Below are 19,984 nucleotides of genomic sequence, written 5' to 3' on the forward strand. Positions count from 1 at the left end.
CTTGGCTGAGGCCAAATGACTCAACCTCTCTGGGCCTCAGTTTCCTTGTTCGTTAAGAGGGATTGAACTAGTGATTTCTAAGGCAGGAGTTCTAAACCTGAACGTTGTGGTCCGTCCCCACCCCCACGCCCCATATGTGAAATCGTGTGTACACATACAGTTTTGAGGGGAAGAGAATTCATGGCTCTCATGCACTTTTGTAAAGGGTCCGTGGTGCAGAAAAGGTCATGTGCAATGGCTCTGAGCGGCCCCTGCCAGACCTGGGGTTGAGGGTTGAGCCATCCATCGCCAGGAAGCGCTGGGACAAAGTAGACTTGGTTATCGTAGAAAAGGTAAACGATACAAGCCAGAACGCAAAGCTAGGATGCGGACGCATTGGGCAGAGCCAGACAAGTTCTCCCAGAGCTGACAACACCTTAAAGTGAAGAAAACCAGAGCCAAACAGGGTTTTACCTTCTAAACGTTAAACTTTATTACATTTCTGGTTATGTCCTTTTTTGGGATATATTTAGGACCAAATACTTAATAGAGGAGCCCTAATTATACCCTTGGGCTGACTGGGTCTCCACCCCAGCCCATAGAGTGACCCTTGTCCCCCTTCCCCATTCCAGCTTGAGGCACTTGGTGTCATGAAGAAAGCGGTAGCTGGCTGGAGAGACGGGGCCCAAGTCTTAAATCCCCCAAGCATGAGTTAACAAACTAAGAAGGGCGTCTCCTTCCTCTTGGGGCCCTCCCCGAGTTAGCAGAAGGGAAGAACCATGGGTACCACACTAAGCTTCCGTATCTCTCAGGGTGGGGGACCCCAAGGCACTTCCCCTGCCTACACCCCCGTCTCTCTTCACCCTGGTTACTTCCTGACCACACGGCCAGGAAGTGGTGATCATACACCCCATCCCATCTCCTGACCTTTGTCCCTCACCTTCTGCTGTGAGCAGCCTGAGCACAGGAAGCAGGAGGTCCCTCTGACTAGAGATCTCAGAAGCACCAGTGAGGCCCCAGGCAGCTTTGGAGAATGGGGACCAGGTGGCCGCAGAGGGGCCTGCACTACCACCACAAGCCATGAGGAAGCCCCGGATAGATGCTGCTCTGTACTGGCCTCTGCGCTTGGCTTTGCTCGCTCTCCTCTTCCTCCCCACCCGAAACCCAGAAGATCAGTATATATGTGCTGTAGAAAGAAGAGGCTGAATGAAGCAGGGGAGACCCACGGGCACAAACCCCCTCTACCTTCCTGAGTCAGAAGGCGCCAAGGTTGCCGAAGAAGTACAGGATAATGCCTATGAGTCCAGGAGGCGGGGGGCAAACTCTCTGGCTTTGCTGGGGGCTGAGAGAGGAAACAGCTCCAGCTATCAAGTCCAGAAGCCCGAGGCAGAAGTGGGAGAGGAAACCCCATCACCAGAAAGTCCCTCCTACCTCTCATATTCCATTTTAGCTATCAAATAGGCTCTTTTCATCCCTCCCCACTCCAACCCCAACTGTTAAGGATTTGGTGCCCCATAGTGGGCGGAGGGAGAATGCACATCTTTGGCCCAGTTCCTGCCAAGTCCACTAAGGGCAAGAGTGAGTTAGTCCCTAGTTCCTCCAACCCCACCAAGTACCTACACATCCACAGCCAGAGAGGCTACCCATCCCCGGACAGAAAGGAAAATGGGCATATTACTTGAGGGGAAGGAAAGGGGTCTAGGCCCAGACCCAGATCACAGGGCCCAGCCCTCTAGGGAAAGAAAAGTCCAAGGGTAGGGCGGAACGGGAGGTGCTCCTTAATCGCGATTCCCCAGGAGCTGCAGCACAAAGGTGAAGATGTAGACAATGTCTGTGTAGATCTGCAGGGCGCCGGTGATGTAGTCCTCCGGGCTGATGGTGTACCTCCGGTTCCCCAGGACCAGCTGTGTGTCGTAAGCCAGGAACTGCAGGACAGGAAGCCACACATGAGGACCCAGGGGCTCAGTGGTCAGCAGATCTGTCCTGGGAGCCTCTGGGCCATTAGATATGCTTAGGGAACACATCAACGAACAGCAGAACACGTGGTCTCTGCCATTAAAGCAGTTCACTGTCCAGAAGGGGAGACAGACACACCGTCTCCATAATACGGCCCACTGACAGTTCTCATAGCAGGCGGTGTGAACAAGAGATGACGGGAATGCCCAGAAAATCAGTGGAACCTCTGGACAGTAGGGAAAGGGAAGGGCGGCTGTGGCCCCACTCCCTGCCTCCCAAGCAGCCTACATTCACCATCCTCACAGTTCCTCCCCTCTGTCCCCTCAGCTCCCCTTCCTAGAGGGGGTGGGGTCTTACTCACCAAAGTGAAGCAAATGGCCCCCAAAGCAGCATAGAGCATGTGCAGCCAGTAAACCTGGGGAGAAAGGACAGGGATGGCATTAGAAACCTTAGCATAGCTTGGACTGAGGCAGGCCCTCAGGACCATCTTCCCCCCCGGATGTCTGGCTAAGTGCGAAGATCCAGGAAGCTAGCTACGTGAAAGGACTACTTCTACCTTCCAGATCCCGGGAGAAGTTAAGAATAGTAACATATATGGTAGAGAAAACAGAGGCCATCGTCCAATGCCCATATAAAACCAATCACAGCATCCTTTAGCCTAGCCAGTCTCCAAAGTTAGTCAAGGTACAGAGGTGTCCACTACGCTCTGGAAGAAAGAAAATGGTTGAGTTCTAGCTCTGGGAGGGGCAGACCCAGGCATGCACCGCTTGAAGAGCCCCATCACCTTCACCCTAGTCATGGTCAGCCTTCAATAGACCGTGTTCCTGCAGCCCAGCCTGGGAGGGACAGACTAAAGGAGAGGGCTGGGAGGGAAGCCCCCCAGCCACCCTGATAAACAGCGGAGTCAGGGAGCACCCCCAGGGCAGCCCTGCTCAACAGCCCTCCAGGGGCCTGTCCACAGAAGGGCAGGGCCAGCCATGGTCAAGTGGGCAGGCGGCCCTCCCATTCATGTGCTTCCCCTTTCAGCACTGTTCTCCCCTCCCCGCCACGAAGCTCCCCTCAGCCTAGGGGCCTCACACGCTGCCCCTCCCGCTGACTGGAATAAAAGAAGAGTTAGATACAGTGATTGCTAAGGTCTCTTCCACCCAAGCCCATCTTCTCGGTCCTCTGGGTGCCTCTGGCAACCTGCCTCTGAGAACCTGGTCTCAGCTGTCAGACAGATCTAACCACTGCTTCCCAGAGGAATCCCATGATGCTGTCCAGGGCCTCAGGTGCTACGGCTCCCAGGACCTGCCATTTCCAAAGATACCCCAGTCCAGAGGATGACGCTTCAGCGTGGGTGCCTTTGCCAGCCAGTCGAGAGGTTCTAGAAGCCAGAGGCCTGTGGGGCCTGCTACACCACCATATACAGAAAGTCTGCCCTGGGCACTGGGTTCAGTGACTCCGGCTCTCCTGGGACACTCACATATTGGAAGGACAGCACGATGGCACTGACAATGCCAGTCACCATCATCACAATCCCCAGGACACAGAAGAGGCCTGTGCACGAGGTGAAGTCCACCTGCCAGGAAGAGAGGGGGAGGCACGTGTCAGACGGGCCACCTGGCCCAGCCAGCCAGGCCCTCCCTCTTCCTCCAGGGAGTCCCAGTGCTGCCTCCTGGGGGCCATGGGAGTGACCGTGACATTCTAAGGACAGACATAGGAAGCAGTTTTGTGGATGTAGTTGTGAAGGGAAGGGGATTAAGGTTTCTGAGAGAAATGCCTGGCATAGGGGTGTGGGCCCTTCCAGGCCTGCTCACGTGCCAAGCCCGGAAGGCCAGGTCTGTATAAAACAGGGGGATGGGGTGGCCAGGGAAGGGCCCTCCGGTGCCCTCACCTTGGTCTGGAAGCAGAAGATGGTGACTGAAATGGACACCACAGCAGTGATGATCATTGCAATGATGACGGCTTTGGTGTCATACACACTGCAGGGAAGGAGTTGAGAGAGGCCAGAGGCATATGCCACACACGAATGACTTCAAAACTACTACTTCTGGAAGCATCGTGCCCAGAATCCACCCATACAGGTGGCTGCCAGCCCAGAGATGCCCCACGCTCCCCTATAAAACACACCACCTTGTAGTAACTGTCCTTGAACGTACCTGGAAATGGTGCCGGTCATGTAGCCCATGGCAAGAGTCTGAGGGAAGGACAGAAACCAGAGTGAGACACTTAAGAAGAGAGCCGGAGCCCCGGAGGCACGGCCAGGAGGGTTTGCCAGAGCTGGCGATACGTGTGACTGAGTAGGAAAGCCCGGGGAGACCAAGGGCAGGGGTCAGGGTAAGGTCGGGGAGAAAGCTAGGGACATCTTCCACCACGGCCTGCCATCCCTTCCCTGGGACCAGCCCTCCCTCACCATCTCCACACCCTGGACCTTTCTAGACTCACAAAGAGGGTCAGCAGGATAAGGTTCCATGGGAAACGGCGTCTGAAGGGAAAGAAACCATAGTTAAGTGGTGTGAGGCCGGCCAGGTCTCAGAGGCTCCATTAGCAGAAGGAGACTCTTGGCTTATGTGCCTGGAGAATTAGGCCTGGACTTGGTGGAGGCGAGGCTGGCATGGCCCTTGATACCTGCTCAGGTGTCTGTGCAGGGACAAGAGGGACAATAGGACAGACCTGGGCTGTGGAGCCACAAAGACCTGGATTCGTTTGCAGCTCTCTGACTACCTGTGTGACTGTGAGAAAGTTCCTCGGCCTCTCTGAGCCTTGGGTTCTTCCTATTTGTTAAATAGTTTAAGTGCTACACATCTTGCAGGGTAGCTGTAAGAATAACAGCTAGATAGCTAAATAGATCCCACACCCAGCAGGCACTCTGCACACAGCCGAACGATAGCCACCACCATCATCATCATCACTGCCGGTAAGTCTCCACTTAGCTGCTCTAAGGAATCCCCTTTCTGTGCAAAACAGCCCCACACCCCCATCCCTTCCCACTGTCTAAGTCTCTGGGACTCACCTGGGTCCCTCGCAGCAGGCAAGGGTCAGGTACGTGGCCAGGAACACAGCACTGGGGAGAAGAGACAGGGAAGTAGTCTCCAGACCCCCTCTGCCCCTTGGCCCCCTCCCGGCCCAGCCTGGCGGCACTCACCACACCGGCAGGCTGGAGGTCCAGAGAGCTATCTAGAAGTGTGAGGGGAAGCTACCCAGCCAGGGGCACTGAGGACATCTGTAACAGGGGGTTTGGCCAGGGAGGAGGCTGCCAGAACACGGGGATGGTCCTGCAGGACGCACGTTGACACCAGTCCCCCACCCCCGGCTCTCAGGAGTTCCGTGACGCTTACACTCAGTGGCACACACCCACACTTCCCAGCACAGCTGGGAGGGCCCCTCTCCAAAAGGATCTGATCCCTGCCCCGAAAAGATGGTCAGCTGCCAGCCCTCCTCTCCTTGCCCCCGTGCAGGGAGCAGCACAGACTCACTAGGATGCGTAGTAGACGGCCAGGTTTGCCCTCACGAACTCGCTGACGGGCTTCCTGTGGAGCAGGGGGGACAAGAGAGGAGTCACACCGCGGCTTGTCTGCCTCCCTGCCGAGGCCCTGCCCCCTCTTCTCTAATCGCCCACATCCCAGCTCCTCTTCCAGTCCCTCTGAGTTGAGGGCCCACCCCAAGCCACACTCCCAGCAGGTGACCCAGAGCCCAGGACCCCAGAGCTACTTCCCAGCGGTGCAGAGAGGCCTAGAGACTCACACAAAGGTGAAGATAGCGATGATGGCCACCGTGATGAGCAGCTGGATGGAGATGATGGTGTAAACCTGGAACACAGGCAGTGGTGGGGAGCACGGTCACCACCCTGCACTCCTGGACTCTCCCCAGGAAGCAGCCGGGCCCTGAGACCAAGGAGCCCCAAAGACCTTACCACCCTAGCCCTGGCCCCTCTTTCAGAGCTAGGGAGGAGTCTCCTGCCTCATTCTGAAGGATCTACTCTTACTCCTCTTCCACTTGGGAGCCTGTCCCAGCTGCAGCTTGGCAGACAGGCCGCCCCCAGTAAGGGCTCAGATGCTGTACACGCCCCCACCAGGGCTGACCCCCACCCCCCACTGCCCCCTGTCCTCTCCACCTCCCTGCCCAGCACCTGGCCTGCACTGTCACTCACTGCCCTACCTCTGCCCCCTGCCTCACCGCACTCCCAGGTTCAGCATCCGTGCCTGCAGCGGTTCAGCCTGACATTGGTCAGGTATCTGTCCACCCTGAGCAGGTGCTGGGCAGACGTGAGACGTGGGGGCAGGGGCTGTGAGCTAGTGCAATCAGTTCTGGCTTCAAGTTGCTCCCGTCTAACAGGAGAAGGAAGCTTGCAGGGGGCAGAACACTTCAGCAGAAGCTGCCCAGATTTTCCCAGATTGAATCTGCCCCCCAAAACAAGGTCAAGGAACAGAGGAACAAAAGGTGGGCGAACACAGGTTAGAGGAACTGGGGTCCCCTTTGAGGAGAGTGCAGGGCTAGAGAGGACCCAGAAGGCAGCAGCACCTGTGCGTGGAAACGAGTGTCCCCCGGCTCCGTTCCCCCAGCTCCAGGGGCCCAGGTTCACCGGCCTCCCAACCCATATCTCACCTTTTGGATGAAGGCGTGTCGGACTTTCCTGTCACCCCACTCTCCAGATTCGAAGTTGTCACTCACAGCTCTCTCCTCCCCATCGTAGCCCTGGCCTGAGCCTGGGGACAGATCACATATGACCAACTGGGGACCTGGGACGTGTGGCCTCGATCCCCAAGCCTCCACGGCACTATCTCACAGGCTCAGGTATCTCCAGCCAAAAGACATGTGTTACAACTCAGGAACTCCCCAGCCAGGTTCTCTAGGTACCTTCCACGTGACCAGAGCTGGTACCACAGGGAGCAGCGTACCCCTGGCCAAAGGGGGCTTAGGTGTGACCACTCCGTCAGCATGTATTTACTGAGGGGTGTGAACACCTGTGGTCACTGCCATCAAGGGGACACAACCTCATGAGGAATCTAGGCAAGCGCGGGGCAGAGGGGCTGGCGGAGTCAGAGCGGGGACTCGGGGGTGGAAGGAGGAAAAGGAAGATAGAAACAGCGCACGTGTGTGGAGGATGGAGAACCGAGTGTGCAGACTGATCTACATCAGGCAAACATTAGGACTCGGGGAAAACAGAAATATCAGGGGTGTGCGTGCACAGGACGAGGCGTGACCATAAATGTGACTGATGTACCAATATTCACACCAGAACACGTACGGCCAGATGACAGCTGGCTGTGCTCCAGGATTCCAGAGATGCTGCAGGGGCTCAACACATTCTTTGAATGCCTCTTTGGGAGCTGCTTTCAAAATCCGCATGTGAGCCACACAGGAAAATCTCACCACATTCTAATCTCATCTCATTTCTGACCAAATTTACCAGCCATGTTTATCAAGCATCCAAACGACTTCTGGATGTTGGCGAAAATCAGATGCTACCTTAAGAGATGAGGATTTGTCAGCACCGAGAATATTAAAAAAAAAAAAAGTGCTTTGGGTTCCAAAGGCAGCTCCTAAGGAAGTGGGGAGTGTAGGTGGGGTGGCAGCTGCCTCGCTGGGCAACGGAAGCGGCCTCCTCGGGTCGCAGCTCTGAAGGAATTAATTACTTCACCAGCCACTTTCTCATCTGATGTGTAAGTTCTGGTGTGTGTCTTACGGACCCAGTCTCCTTTCTGAATAAAGGGGCTGGCAGGTGGTCCGCGGGGCTAGGAGCTGAAGGAAAAAGCAGGGAGGTAACAAAGATGGGGAAACAGAAGGAGAGAGCTAAAGAGAAGACTGAAAAAAGGGATAAAGGAAGTTGAGAAGGAAGGAAGGGAAGTAGCTTCAGTGCTATGAGTATTGCCTCCTCCCACCCACCCCCACTGCCCTTCAGGGACTCACCATAGTTCATGGGCGTCGGGTGGATGGGGGGCATAGGCTGTGGGTAGCCAGCAGGGTGACCGTAGCCAGGCTGTGGGTAGGCAGGGTACCCACCAGGCAGGACAGATGGCTGCCCGTAGACCCCCGGGGGCAGAGCGTCAGGGTACAGGGGGTTGCGGTCCTCATACGGAGGGGGGGCACTGGGGTGGGACATGGTGGCTCACGGGCTGAGGGGAGACCCCAGCTGCTGGGACCTGAAAGAAAGACGAGAGAAGCAGTCATGAGTGCCCAGGCCCCGCTCACTCAGCCCCAATCCAGCCTGCCTCTGTGGAGAGGAAAGCCTCAGACTTCCTCTCCCCATCACAGCGCATCATTTCCTGCCCACAGGCCACCGTCCCCATCCCCCCAGTACCACCCACCCCACCAGCTCAGCCCCTGCCCCTCTGCCTTCACGCCAGCCCTTTCTGTGTAGCCTCCTGCCACAGGAAGGCGGGAGACGGGGATTTGGTGCGGGAGCCCGAAGCAGTCGCTGGGCATCAGTGGTGTGAGAGCAGCGGGCCTGGGAACCACACCGCCCCCACCCCTGTGCTCACTTAAGAAGGCCTTCCAGTGACCAGGGAAGAAGCCCAATGGCCCCAGCAAAGCCACGGGTGAGTCACAGGGCCAGCTGGGACCCACTGAAGGGGCCAGCCCAGCACCCACAGCAGCTGGCAGGAGCTCCCGGCCTGAAAGGCAGCGCTGGGGGAGAGCCAAGGCCCAAAGCTGAAGACAACAAGCTAGCCCCAGGGCTGGAGCTGCCAGGCCCGGAGGAGGAGGGCCAACCGTGGCAGGCTGAGTCAGGGGCCGCCCGAGAGGCCTGAGCAAGTGGGTGCACGGGGATGGCCCCTGGGGGTTGGGAGGCTGCGCAGAAAAGCAGGCCAGAGACAGGACTTTCTGGTTCCTTCAAATAAGAGCCAAGGAGCGTCAGGCATGCGACAGCCCGTGGCTGCCACCACTCTCTTCGTGGCCTTGCCAGGGAGTGGGGTGCCAGGGAGTGCAGGGCCCCGAAGCCCCCGGGAGGGGGAGACACACGTTTCGAAAGCCAAGTGCCTGGTGTCCCTGTGATTCCTGCCTGTTTGCCCCCCGGGTTGGCGGCCAGGATAGGAGAGAGCGCTGAGGAGTCACGCCAGATCCAGCCAGTGCCTTCTCTGCGGGAGGAGAGCCCCACAGCCAGGGGAGGGCTGAGGAGTGAGGAGAAGGGAACCCCAGAAACAGAGCCCAAAGGGACCCCAAAGTTGTACAGCCCCAGATGCTCAGCTCCACTAAGGGAATCCAGGCCCAGAACAGTGAAGTGACTCCCAAGATCACAGAACTAGCAAGTGAATGGCACAACCAGAACCGAGGTAGGCTGAAGGTCCTGGGTAGGCGTCCTCTATATTATGCTGTGCTCTCTAGGCCCTCTTAAGCCAAATAAATGGCCTTGGGGCCTGGTGTTCCCCTCTGAGGTGGCAGAGATGAAGACTTGGGAAGAGCTAAGGAGGAGGTTCCTGGAAGGGCCCTAAGCCCTGAGAGAACCTGGGCCCCTTCACAGGGCCACCACCGGCCCCTAGAGTGTCTCCCAAGGGAAGAACTTCAGGACCGCACAGGGAGAAAGCACGCCCAGATCGAGGTCAGCAGACGTCCCAGAGCTCTGCCAGAAGGGCGGGAGAGCTGGCCTCTCTTTTGAGGGCTCCCTGCAGAGTGCAGGCAGCAGATAAAGGATTGTCTTAACTCTTCTCTCTCGACTGGGATAACACAGAGAGGGGAAGGTAGCAGGGAGGGGCGGGGAGGAGGGCTCGAATAACAGGCCAAGTCAATGAGTTATTCTGAAGAAAGCTGTTCTCCATCTTCCCAGAGTGAATGGACCAGAACATCAAGAATGTGTCAGGTCAGAAATAAGAAAACCTTCCCGACAGTGAGGGTGTGACACAGCCATGGCGGAAGGCCCTGCATGGTGGGGTAGAGCACCCTGAGGAAACAGGGAGCGGAGAACGGGGAGACCCAACACTGAGTGGTGTGAGTTTAAGAAACAGGCATAGTAAGTGTTTTTGAAAATATTTTGGGTTTGTCAGGGTAGGATAACATTCATGAGCAGTTATAATACCTGCATCCCCTTAATAGACTTTTTTTAAAAAGGAAGGGAGAGAAACTGGACTCTCCTGCCCTGGGGCAAGAGGCTCCTTCTTCCGACAGCGCCCTCCCCCCCTCCCCTTCCAAACACCCCCCTTAACTCCACCGGGAGGACAGCATCCTGTCTGCGGGAAGCAGCACGGGTGGGCCACCTGTGGAGTAGGGTTATCTATCGTTACTGCCGTGGGCCCAGCTGACAACAGGCTAAACACGGCTGGCGAGACACTGGCAGGAAAGACCCTGTGGTCGGAGGCCCCAGCCGAGTCACTTGACAGTGATGTCACCATGACCTGGTCCTGTCGGCTCCTCAGGGCGCACCTCTGTGAAATGAGGTGAGTGACCCAGATGATCTCTGAGCTCATTTCCAGCGCTAACGGACTGGGACTTATCTGACAAACCCAGTTACCCGCGCAGGGCCTGCCCTTTGCCCCGCCAGCCAGATGCTCCACCCGCCAAGCCGGGCAAACAGGTCCCTCCCCAAACCAGAGGGTGAATCAGGGAGCTCGAGGCCGGCCTTGGGTAGGCCACCAGGACTCTGGGGTTCCGGTCCAGCACAGTGGGCCGCTGACTCATGAAGACGCCCTCTGCCCTCCCTCGCCCCTCCCTGTGACGCTTCTCTTTTCAGAGGAACTCATGAGTAGACCTCTCCGCAGGGAACACAGAAGCTCACAGTCCAGTTCTCTGCGGGCTTAGCCACCAGCCCGTGCTCACCAGAGACCGGCACTGACCACTTTACCTCACTATGCATCAGTTTCTCCATCTGGAAAGTGGGTTTAACACTATACCAGAGTTGTTATAAAAATTAAATGAGAAAATCTATGTAGAGCACTTAAAATAGTGCCTATCTTTAGTTATTATTTCATTAAATCCTTATGATAGCCCAACAGGGTGGGTATGTTGTTATCCCTTTTTACAATAAAGAAATAGAGGCTTAGGAGAATTAAGTCACTTGCCCAAGGTTACTTAGCTAGGGTGTGATGAAGTCGGTCAGCTCCAGACCGACTCCAGGGCTCTTAATGTCTCTGCTCTCATCCTCATTTGGACACCCTGCCTATCCGAACTTCACATCACTTCTCAAAGCTTCCCATCTCAGACCCTCTACTGACAAAAGAACGCTCACACAGCAAGTGGACGCTGAACCATTCAGCCCATTCCATCATCCCCATGGTCCCCAAACCCTGTGCAACCACCAGGAGGAGAGAGAGTGGTCAGAGATGGAGATTCTTAAAGGTCAGCACTGAAAGGAAACTCACTCATCTAAGGCAAGCTGACCCCTCCCTTTACCAGGAGCCAGCCACAGTGCAGGAGGAGGTAGAGTGACCTGTCCCTGGCCACAAAGTGGGGCCCGGGGCCAGGACTACATCCCAGCTCTCCGGTGTAGAGACCTGTGCGCCGGAGATGGAGAGAGTGTTCAGGCCAGTCAGGGGAGTAGCTAAGCTCAGTCACACTCCCCTCCGAGCTGAGGGGCAGGAACCTCAGGCCCAGGGCTGCCAGCATTGGCAGCTTCTGAGCCTTCTCCCTGGCCACGGCCTGACCTACATGGAGCGCTGGCCACTTCCACGTCATTAAGGCCTCAGCTAGGGATGAGGTTTGGGCCTGGCACGTGACTAGGTAGTAGGGAAAGGGAGAAGTGGTCGGTATTTACTTTCATGACTATGACTAAAGGTGGGAACCGCAGGAGAATGTGGCGTCCAAAGGGAAGGAGGGTAAAGAGGCAGGAGAAGATACAAAGTGAGTATGATTGATACCCAGAAACTAGAAACCAGGAATCAGGGCATCTGAGTTCCGCTGGTAGCTACTGGAGGGGCTCACAGTCTCCAGGGGCCAAAAAGGACCTTTAAGTTTCCCCATCGGAAGCCTGAATTTTCCTAAAATACAGCAGACATTCAGCTTCTGTTGTTGGCATACACACTCCAACAACAGGAAGCAAGCCTGTTCCATTGCTGGCAGCTCGAATCATTACAACATTCTTCCTCCCAATGCAGTTTATCAAGACATTCAGACTCCACCCCATCCTTGTCAAGTTAGATCTAAGCTTGCTCCCCATCTCATGACCCCATTCTCATGTCCCATCAGGAAGGAGCCAGAACCTCTCCTTTCTCCTACATGACCCACAGGCCCAGCCATCGGAAGTGGGTGGGCTCAAACACAGGACTTGTTGGCTGTCAAGGATTTCAGAGGCAACCTTGGGGAAGCCACCTCCTTCCCCTGGCGCCGTCTCAGTGTGGCCAGCATGCTCCCAGCCAGCTGGGGCCCAGGTTCAGGCTCCCTGGGGGGCATCTGAAGGGTTAAGGCTCTGGAATCTGCTGAGAGGAAGCTGGAGCTACTGGGGTTACAGCAAGAGGGTGCCTGTGTATGTGTGTGTGTCGGAGGGAGGGGCGGAAAGGAGCAGCTGACTGGTCCAGGCAGCCTGCCCTCCTCCCTGCCAGGAACGGGTGCCCGGAGCCAGAATGGAAAGAATAGCTCAGAGTGCGCATCTCAGGAAACCCCACCCAGCCGGCACAGCAGCGCAGCCCCTGGCCTGCTGTGACCAGGCCTCTTGTGACAGCCTCCTTCCTTCCCTTTTCCTTTACCTACCCCAACTCCCCCAGCTCTTCACTCCCCTCCAAGCAAACACTTCACCCTCCTAACCCAGCACATAGCCAGGAGGGCAGAGGAGTAAAAAGATCCACCCGGGAGTGGCTGGGCACGCCACCAGGCCTGACGCACACAGACCAAGGGGCCCAGAATCAACTTATCCTTCTGTCCGCCTGGCCTCTGCGGTCAACAGGATGATGCCGAGAGGATCTAAAAACTGAAATGTCAGAGCTGGAATGAACTTTAGAAATCATCTGGTCATTTGACAGACCAGGAAACCCCAGAGCCACGAAAGTTCCTGCCCAGCCCGTGACAGGCCCTCTTGGTCATGGGTTTGGAACTTTCATTCCCAGCCCTGCCCGCTGTCTGAGAACTCAGAGTAACAGATGCCAGCGCACGCATTGCTGAGGCAGAGCCAGAACAAGTCCCCATCCCCCCAGTTCTCCATGCCCTCCTGCTCAGAAACGGATAAGGCTGCCAACCCATGACCTCCCTCCCACCCCGGGCTCTAACCAGGGTAGCCTCTCTCCAGTCGGAAACTGAGGAGGTGGCTCCAGCCTCCAAGGAAGGGGAAGCCACCCTGGAGGGCATGGGAAGACCCAAGTACTAGGGTCCCCCCATCACCCTTCTCCAGGGGAGCAAAGCAGTGTCATCAGTGCAGGGGACCTTGGAGACCCCAGCCAAGCCAGTGGTCAGAACAGCTGGGGAGTGCAGATAAGGAAAGCAGACAGCAATAACCAGGGCTGGATGCAGCTTCAGAAACACAGCCCCATCCATCTCCTTCGTGTTTCATCTTCTCCTACCTTTTTCAGTTGAACTTCAAGATGAGGAGGGGGAAAGTCAGACAGATAATGAACAACCCACAGCAGAGAAGGGAGACAAACCCCTCCCTGCGGCGGGCAGGGAAGGAAGAGAACCACTTAGAGTAGCAAGTACTGTGTACTTACTACCGGCTACCCAGGATGTCTGCTCCTCGCAAGGGCCCTATGAGGGGCCTATCCTTATCCCTACCCTAAAGATGAGAAAACTGAAATTCGGAGAAAACCCGATCCAAGGTCCCCCAGCAGGCGAACAGCAGAGATAGGTCTGAACCCAGATCTGACGTCTGACTTCGAGTGCCCTTTGCCTTTACACCTGCCTGGAGCAAAAGCCCCTGAAGCCCCCACCAGTCACCTGTGTGAAGAGGCTAAAACCAACACGCGGGGCCAGCTGACGCAGTGAAGACCGTTCTCGTTGACACCAATTCCTTTTCCCTCGTAGAAAGCTGACCTTTGCCAGAGCCCTGGGTTAGGAGGCAGGGAGCTGAGTTCTTGTCCTGGCTCTGGTCCTGACTCCACTGTGTGAGTCAGGGCTAGCCACCACACATCTCTGGACTCAAGTTTTCTCATCCGTAAAGCAAGCGCACTGAACCAAAAGATCAAAGTCCATTCGGACTCCAAGAGTCTCTGCTTTTGAATGAACAGCCTAACAGACCAGAGCAGAAGGCTTCAGGGCGGAATGACTTGCTTCCTAAAGAATCTCCGCCGGATGTGAAAGTGGTCTGGAGGATGGCTACAGGGGCAGAGGCACAGGGCATGACCTGGGCCTGGGGGTGGCCATAACTCCCTCTCCTCCCAGACTGCCCTCTGGACCAGCATCTCCTGGGTCTCACTCACCACAGAGCCTGCAGAGAAACAGCGATACGCTGCAGAAGAGAAAGAGTACGAGGCAGGAAGGCAAGAGGTCTGGGTTCAAGTTCTAACTCTGTCACTAACTAGTTGTGAGGATCCAGGCAAATGACCTCCTTTGGCCTCCTTTTCCCCCCAAATCAGCCCACATCGGGGAAAGGAAGAGGGATTAGTTACCCGAACCAGAGAGTGGAAAGCTAGACTCAACCAGCCAGGCATTTCCCAGACTGCCCTAAAGAGCACCGCCCCAAGAGATGTTAATGGATGAGCTCAGAAATAGATAAGTCTGAAAAACAAGCCATATCCCCTTTTGGAAATTCACAAGGCGCAATGGCACAGGAAGCCTCTGAGAAGTTCTGCACTGAGCAAACGTGTTCGGCTTTGTTCCTGCAACTTCCTTAAGGCTGGAACATTTGTATCAGGGCACACCTCGTTACCATCCTGTGGCGCGCTGGCCAGGCCACCTTTGTTTTACAGACTGACCTCAGAATGATTCATGTCCTAAGTCCTCATATCTTGAAACACCTGTCCTCACCCCCAGCCCCTCAGAATAGTCACATTCAGTACCAGGCAGGCCCCCTCACTCTCAGAGCCGGATCCTCTGCAAGGGGCCTTCCTCTGCCCTGTCCCCACAGCCGCTATAATCTCCAAAACGGGACTCACTGCCAAGGGCTGGGGGACATCTCCAACCAGCACAGAGCCAGGAGGCTGCGATCCCTTAACATCGCCTTCATGTGATAGGAAAAAATACCAATCATTACATACGAGAATAAGGACTCATTCTCATCCTCCTCCCTGACCCTCTAGGTACCTGGCACTGTGGCCTGTGGACTTCCGGGCATCATTTCTACTTTAAAACAAGGCCCAGGTTTTGGCCTAGAACCCCAGAATCAGGGTTGGAAGATTCTGTCAAGGCCATCCCCTCCACGGCATTCCCAACAGAATACTCCAGAAAGCCCACATCAGGGTTAACCATACCGTTAGCAGAGACCTTCTCCCCAGGTTGCTGTATGAGCTTCCACTCTGGCCCTTCCAGTGTGTGTCCCTTGCCTGGGGCTTCTGCTCTTTCTGAAGGGTCCAGGGTGACAAGTTTTGGGGATGGAAGCGCTCTTCCAGCTGAGCCATTCCCATGGGAGGAGGCTGAGCTGAGTCGGCTATTACCCCAGCTCATGAAGTGAGCTTCTCCCCACACCTGAGGTGTACCCTGTCATTACCTCTCTGAGGTGCCTGTTTTTACAGGTGAGACCCTGAGGTCACGGCACAAGATGACAGGAAGTCAGGGCACTTGACCCTGTGTGGTCCCACCACTACTTTCTAAGTTTTAAACTGGCTCTCTGGGTCCTCATGGCTGGAGAGGTGGGGAGAGCAGGCAGGTGAGGCGGAAGTATGGCTGCTCCCTGGCCCCTGACAAAGCAGCCCCAAGGGAGCGCTTAGCTCCTCCTGCCACCGCCGGCCAAGCCAAAGGCGCCAGCTTTGAAACCAAAGCTCACCAGTGAGATGAATATTTCAGAGCCCCAGAGAACTGGACACCCGAGGGACCTTCCATGACATCTGCCTCTGTCCCTGGTTTCCAGGCCTAACCCCCTCAACCCATGTCCAGGTTCCTCAGGGGGAACCCCAACCCCTGGATACCACACAGAGGCCACCGTGGGGTCAGAAGGGATGGTGACCCCCAGTGGACAAGAGCTGGTGCAGAACCCGCAAGATCAGGGCCGAGCCTCCCAGCAGCCTTCCTCTACTGCCCCTCCCGCTGTCCCGTCTCCACGGTTTTCCCCTTTCCCATTTTCCTGTTTGGTGTTTACTCCGGCCCAAAGAGGCCACGAGGAGGATAGTATTGGTACTTCCGGGTAGCTTTCTGAACCCAGTCTGAGGGCAAGTGGCTAGAAGGGTGTGGACTGAGGCAAAATCGTGGTGACAGAGGTGGCAGGTTCCCCACGCCAAGAATGGGGGCTGCTCATGGCTTCCACCCGGTCCCCAGCTCACTCAAATACTCGGTCACCTGTCTACACCAAAGCTGCCACCAGGGCGTGCAGAGCCAAGCCGAGGCCAGGCCAGGCCCTGGGCCGCCTCCCCTCCCCCTCCCACCAGCTTAAGGCCGTGACAGCCTTTATCCCACGCACAGCTGGCCACCCTGGGGCTGGCACTGTGGACACGCCCAGCGACAGATACGCGCCAGGAAGCGGGGGACAGGCCACCCTCAGACCCCGGCCCGATCGTGCCCACAACCCGCGGCTCGGCTCCCAAGGCTAAACAGGCGCCACTCGCCCGCCCGGGGCGCACAGGGAAAGAGAAACTCCAAAGGTGAGGGAGACAGAGCCCCATTCTGGCCTACCGCGCACTCGAAGAAAGTTTGGGACCCCATCCCAGCGCCGCCCCAGCCCTGGCCGAGTCCCCGCCGGCCCGCGGCCCCCCACTCCCGCCGGCCCCGGGCCCCTGGCTTGCCTGCCGCTCCCGACGGTGCGTCCGCGGGCTCCCGGTGTCGCAAGTTGGTCACCCCCTCGCAGGCCTGGACTGGACTGGTGTTCAACGCCCCGCCCCGTCGCGCCGGCCCCATCCCGGCGCTGGGGTCCGCCCCGGTCCCGCCCGCGTCCCGCCCTGTTCGCGCTCCTCCCATGTCCCTGAGGACTTACTAGTGTCTTCGGATTTTAAGGCAGTACGTAATCATAGTTGGAAACTCAAAACTACAGGAAAAGATCACTTCTTCCCACTCCTCCCGACTCCCAGCGGCGAGCGCTTGCTTTTGATGCTTCTCTGCCTATATATATCTACGTGTTTTACTTGTTTTGTACGATGTTTTGCTTGTCGCTTTTTTTTTACTTCACATTTTGGCATGAACATTTTTCTTGTCACTAAATATTCTTCAAAAGCATAATTTTAAAGCCACAAAGTATTCTATCACACAGCTATTACTGATTTATTAAATCGGTTTCCTACTTTTAAGGACATTTAAATTGTTTCCCATTTTTCTCATTATGAGACATAAATCAGTGATGAACACCCTTGACAATTCTATGCTTTTAAGCCAAATGTACTTTTCAAGTTTTAAACTTCAAACGTCCAGATGCAGAGATAGACGGAACTTAGAACCTCTGCCCCTGGGAACTAAGACATTGCCTGCCTGAAGTTACTTCAACCAGGAAAGCAGGTGTTTTAGAATCAGAAATCCTGGGATGTAGATCACTACAATCAGTGCAAAACATTGTGTTGGGGGCTTTGCACCTGTAGTCTCAACCCTCACAGCCACTAATGGTAGAATGTACTAGTCATTCCATTTTACAGGCAAGGAAATAGGTTCTGGGAAGTTTTGAAACGCTGCCGGAATTTACATAGTTCCAAAGTCCATGGTTTTTTTCCATTACGCCAAGGCTGCCGGTAGATGAACGGCTTTGTTTAAGGTGCTTATCTCGTGCTAGTAGCTGCAGATCGGCACTGCGCTGAATGTCGTTCACAGCCTGTTGACACTTTTCCTTTTTGAATGGGGAGGGGTGTGACTTGACAAAACACAGCTAGAAATGAATGCGGTTGGACAACCAGGACAACCTCGGGATTCCAAACCCATCACTAAGCACTTTTCTTTACATTATTATCTCCAGCGGCCAGTCCCGTTCTTTCACAGAGCAAGGCTTAGGAAGGAGGAACCTGTGGACTTATCTGGAATCTCATTTGCATACTAAACATAAGTGAGAGCAGTGTGTTTACTACTAGAAAGCATAGTAAGCAAGGTTACCACTTGGATTGTAGTGGGACCAATTAAAATAAAGGTGTTGTTTAAATTGCCCCCTCCACACACACTGCGTATGTTTATTTGTATATAACTTAAGTAGGAGTTACTCAGGGGCACTGGCGGACATTATGGTGGGCTAACTCCCCCAGCCACCCCAACCCTTCAGTGTAAGTTCGGTTTGGGGTCAAAGACCTCACTTTAGGAAGTCCCCTCCCAAAGGGAGCAAGAACGCACCGGGACAAGTACAGTTCCGCTCAATATCAGTTTACCCCTGGATCACAGAACAGAGCCCTTGTGAACTGCAAAGCCCTGCCGTATCTGGCCATGTCTCCTGACATCCCTTCATGCTGTCTGCACTTGGATCCCTTCTCCAGAAAGTACGCTCCACTTTCTAGGACTGCTACAATGATTTCAAGGGGATTCATTTTCCAGCCAGCGATCACATCCACCCCCTGGGAAAGTGGGCCATGGGGATGCACAAGACAAGCCCCACACAAGCCTTGCTCCATGTTCGGATCATGGAATCAAGATTGTGTTGACTGAAAGAAAAACACACAACATAAAACTTGTGAGTTAAGTTTTATTCGGGGACCTTACTAAGGACCATAGCCTCTCAGATAGCTCTGAGAAACTGCTCCAAAGAGATTAGGGAGGAGCCGGAATATACAGGATCTTTTTTGCTGGGAAAAACACGTATTCAGGCATAAAAAGGTTACTTCTGATCACAAAGAACAGCTATCTCAAGTTGATGATTTTAGTGTTCTATGTATGGGAAGATGCAAGAATCTGGGGTCATTAAAATTTTTTCTTAGATATGCATCTTAACTATATAAGGACCCTTATATCCAAAGCACAGAATGCCTCCTGTTTGTTCTTTTTTTCCTCCACCCAGAATTCCCCTCAGGTTGCACTGTTGGTGGGTGACTGCAGTGGCCAATGGCTTGATCCTGTAGAACTAGAATGGCAGGCAATGTTTTTTTCTTGACAATTATAATCCTAAAAGAACATCGGAAGCCCCAGGCCCAGGGTGACCATTCACAATAGGTAGTCAATAGTGACGTCTCCTTCTCTGGACCCCATTGTATGCCTGGATAAAAGGGATAGGGCCTTATCTGCAGGACCCTTAGCAGATTATTAATTAAGCCCCTACTGTCTGCCAAGCAGACAGGAATTTCCGGTTCTAGAGATGACAAAACTGAAGGACACAGCCCTTGACCTCAAGAAACTCATAGTCTAAGGGAGATAGTAAAAGACCAGATAATTACAATTTTTGTCATTTTACCAGTGCTGGGATAGAGTGTTCACTTGGTTCTGTGGGATCCCAGAAAAAGGAGCATGGTGTGGGAGTGAGGGATGTTTCAAGAAAGACTCTTGAGGGGGAATTCCCAGTGGTTAGGACTCCAGGCTTCCTCTGCAGGGGGCCCAGATCGATCCCTGGTCAGGAACTAGGATCCCACAAGCCACACCACATGGCTGGGAAAAAAAAGAAAGAAAGAAAGAAAGAAAGACTCTTGAGAGGCAGTAACACCTGATACCATGTTGGTGGATGTTTAAGAATCAGTCTAGCTGGTGCAGGGGCAGGGAAGCAGGTCCTCCAGGTAGACAGAACAGTATCTGAAGCAAGGAGCTTAGCAAGGAGCTTGCCCCTTGTCCCAGCAATCTTGGATGGGGCGGGTGGAGTGGGACGAGAGTGATAAGAAATAGCACTGGACAAGGAGGCAGGGGTCCAGCAATTGAAACTTTACCCTAGGGCAACGGGGAGCCAAGAGACTGTCCACAGCCATCTAGAGGGAGGTTGGGAGGATGGGGGAAGCTTGGTGGTACCCCTGGGGTAAAGTTGCCAGCTTCAGCGAAGAAAGATGCAGGACGATCAGTTAAATTAACTTCAGACAAACAACAAATCACTTTTAGCATAAGTATGTCCCATTGCCCCATACGATGTTGGGAAATACTTACACTATTTATTTGTTTCTTATCTGAAGTTCAGATTTAAGTGGGTGTCATGTATTTTTCTGGTGACCCTGCTCTGGGAGGAAAGTCAAGTCAGTGGCCGCAGGAAGGG

The 19,984-nt window shown here is 54.8% G+C and overlaps 2 protein-coding genes across 4 annotated transcripts in view; one reads left to right on the top strand and one right to left on the bottom strand.

Moving 5' to 3' along the window:
- The window catches only part of PNKD (PNKD metallo-beta-lactamase domain containing), a 58,675-nt gene that overhangs the window by 2,774 nt on the left and 35,917 nt on the right, over positions 1-19,984 (top strand). The gene's annotated exons all lie outside the window — the stretch shown is intronic.
- On the bottom strand, positions 448-16,764 carry TMBIM1 (transmembrane BAX inhibitor motif containing 1). 2 transcript variants are annotated; one of them, XM_012533303.3, is made up of 12 exons: positions 16,641-16,764; positions 7,828-8,060; positions 6,523-6,623; positions 5,662-5,726; positions 5,394-5,447; positions 4,931-4,981; positions 4,363-4,402; positions 4,077-4,114; positions 3,812-3,899; positions 3,401-3,496; positions 2,297-2,350; positions 448-1,904 (listed from the first exon to the last, which is right to left on the bottom strand). In XM_012533303.3, exons 2-12 carry the CDS (start codon positions 8,018-8,020, stop codon positions 1,758-1,760), a joined length of 927 nt encoding a protein of 308 aa, XP_012388757.1. In that variant the 5' UTR covers positions 8,021-8,060; positions 16,641-16,764; the 3' UTR covers positions 448-1,757. The 2 variants fall into 2 exon arrangements, with proteins under 2 accessions (XP_012388757.1, XP_012388759.1); XM_012533305.3 differs by lacking the exon at positions 16,641-16,764 and adding an exon at positions 13,705-13,726.

Source organism: Orcinus orca, chromosome 7, assembly GCF_937001465.1.
Source record: "Orcinus orca chromosome 7, mOrcOrc1.1, whole genome shotgun sequence".
In the NCBI taxonomy this organism is placed as follows: Eukaryota; Metazoa; Chordata; class Mammalia; order Artiodactyla; family Delphinidae; genus Orcinus; species Orcinus orca.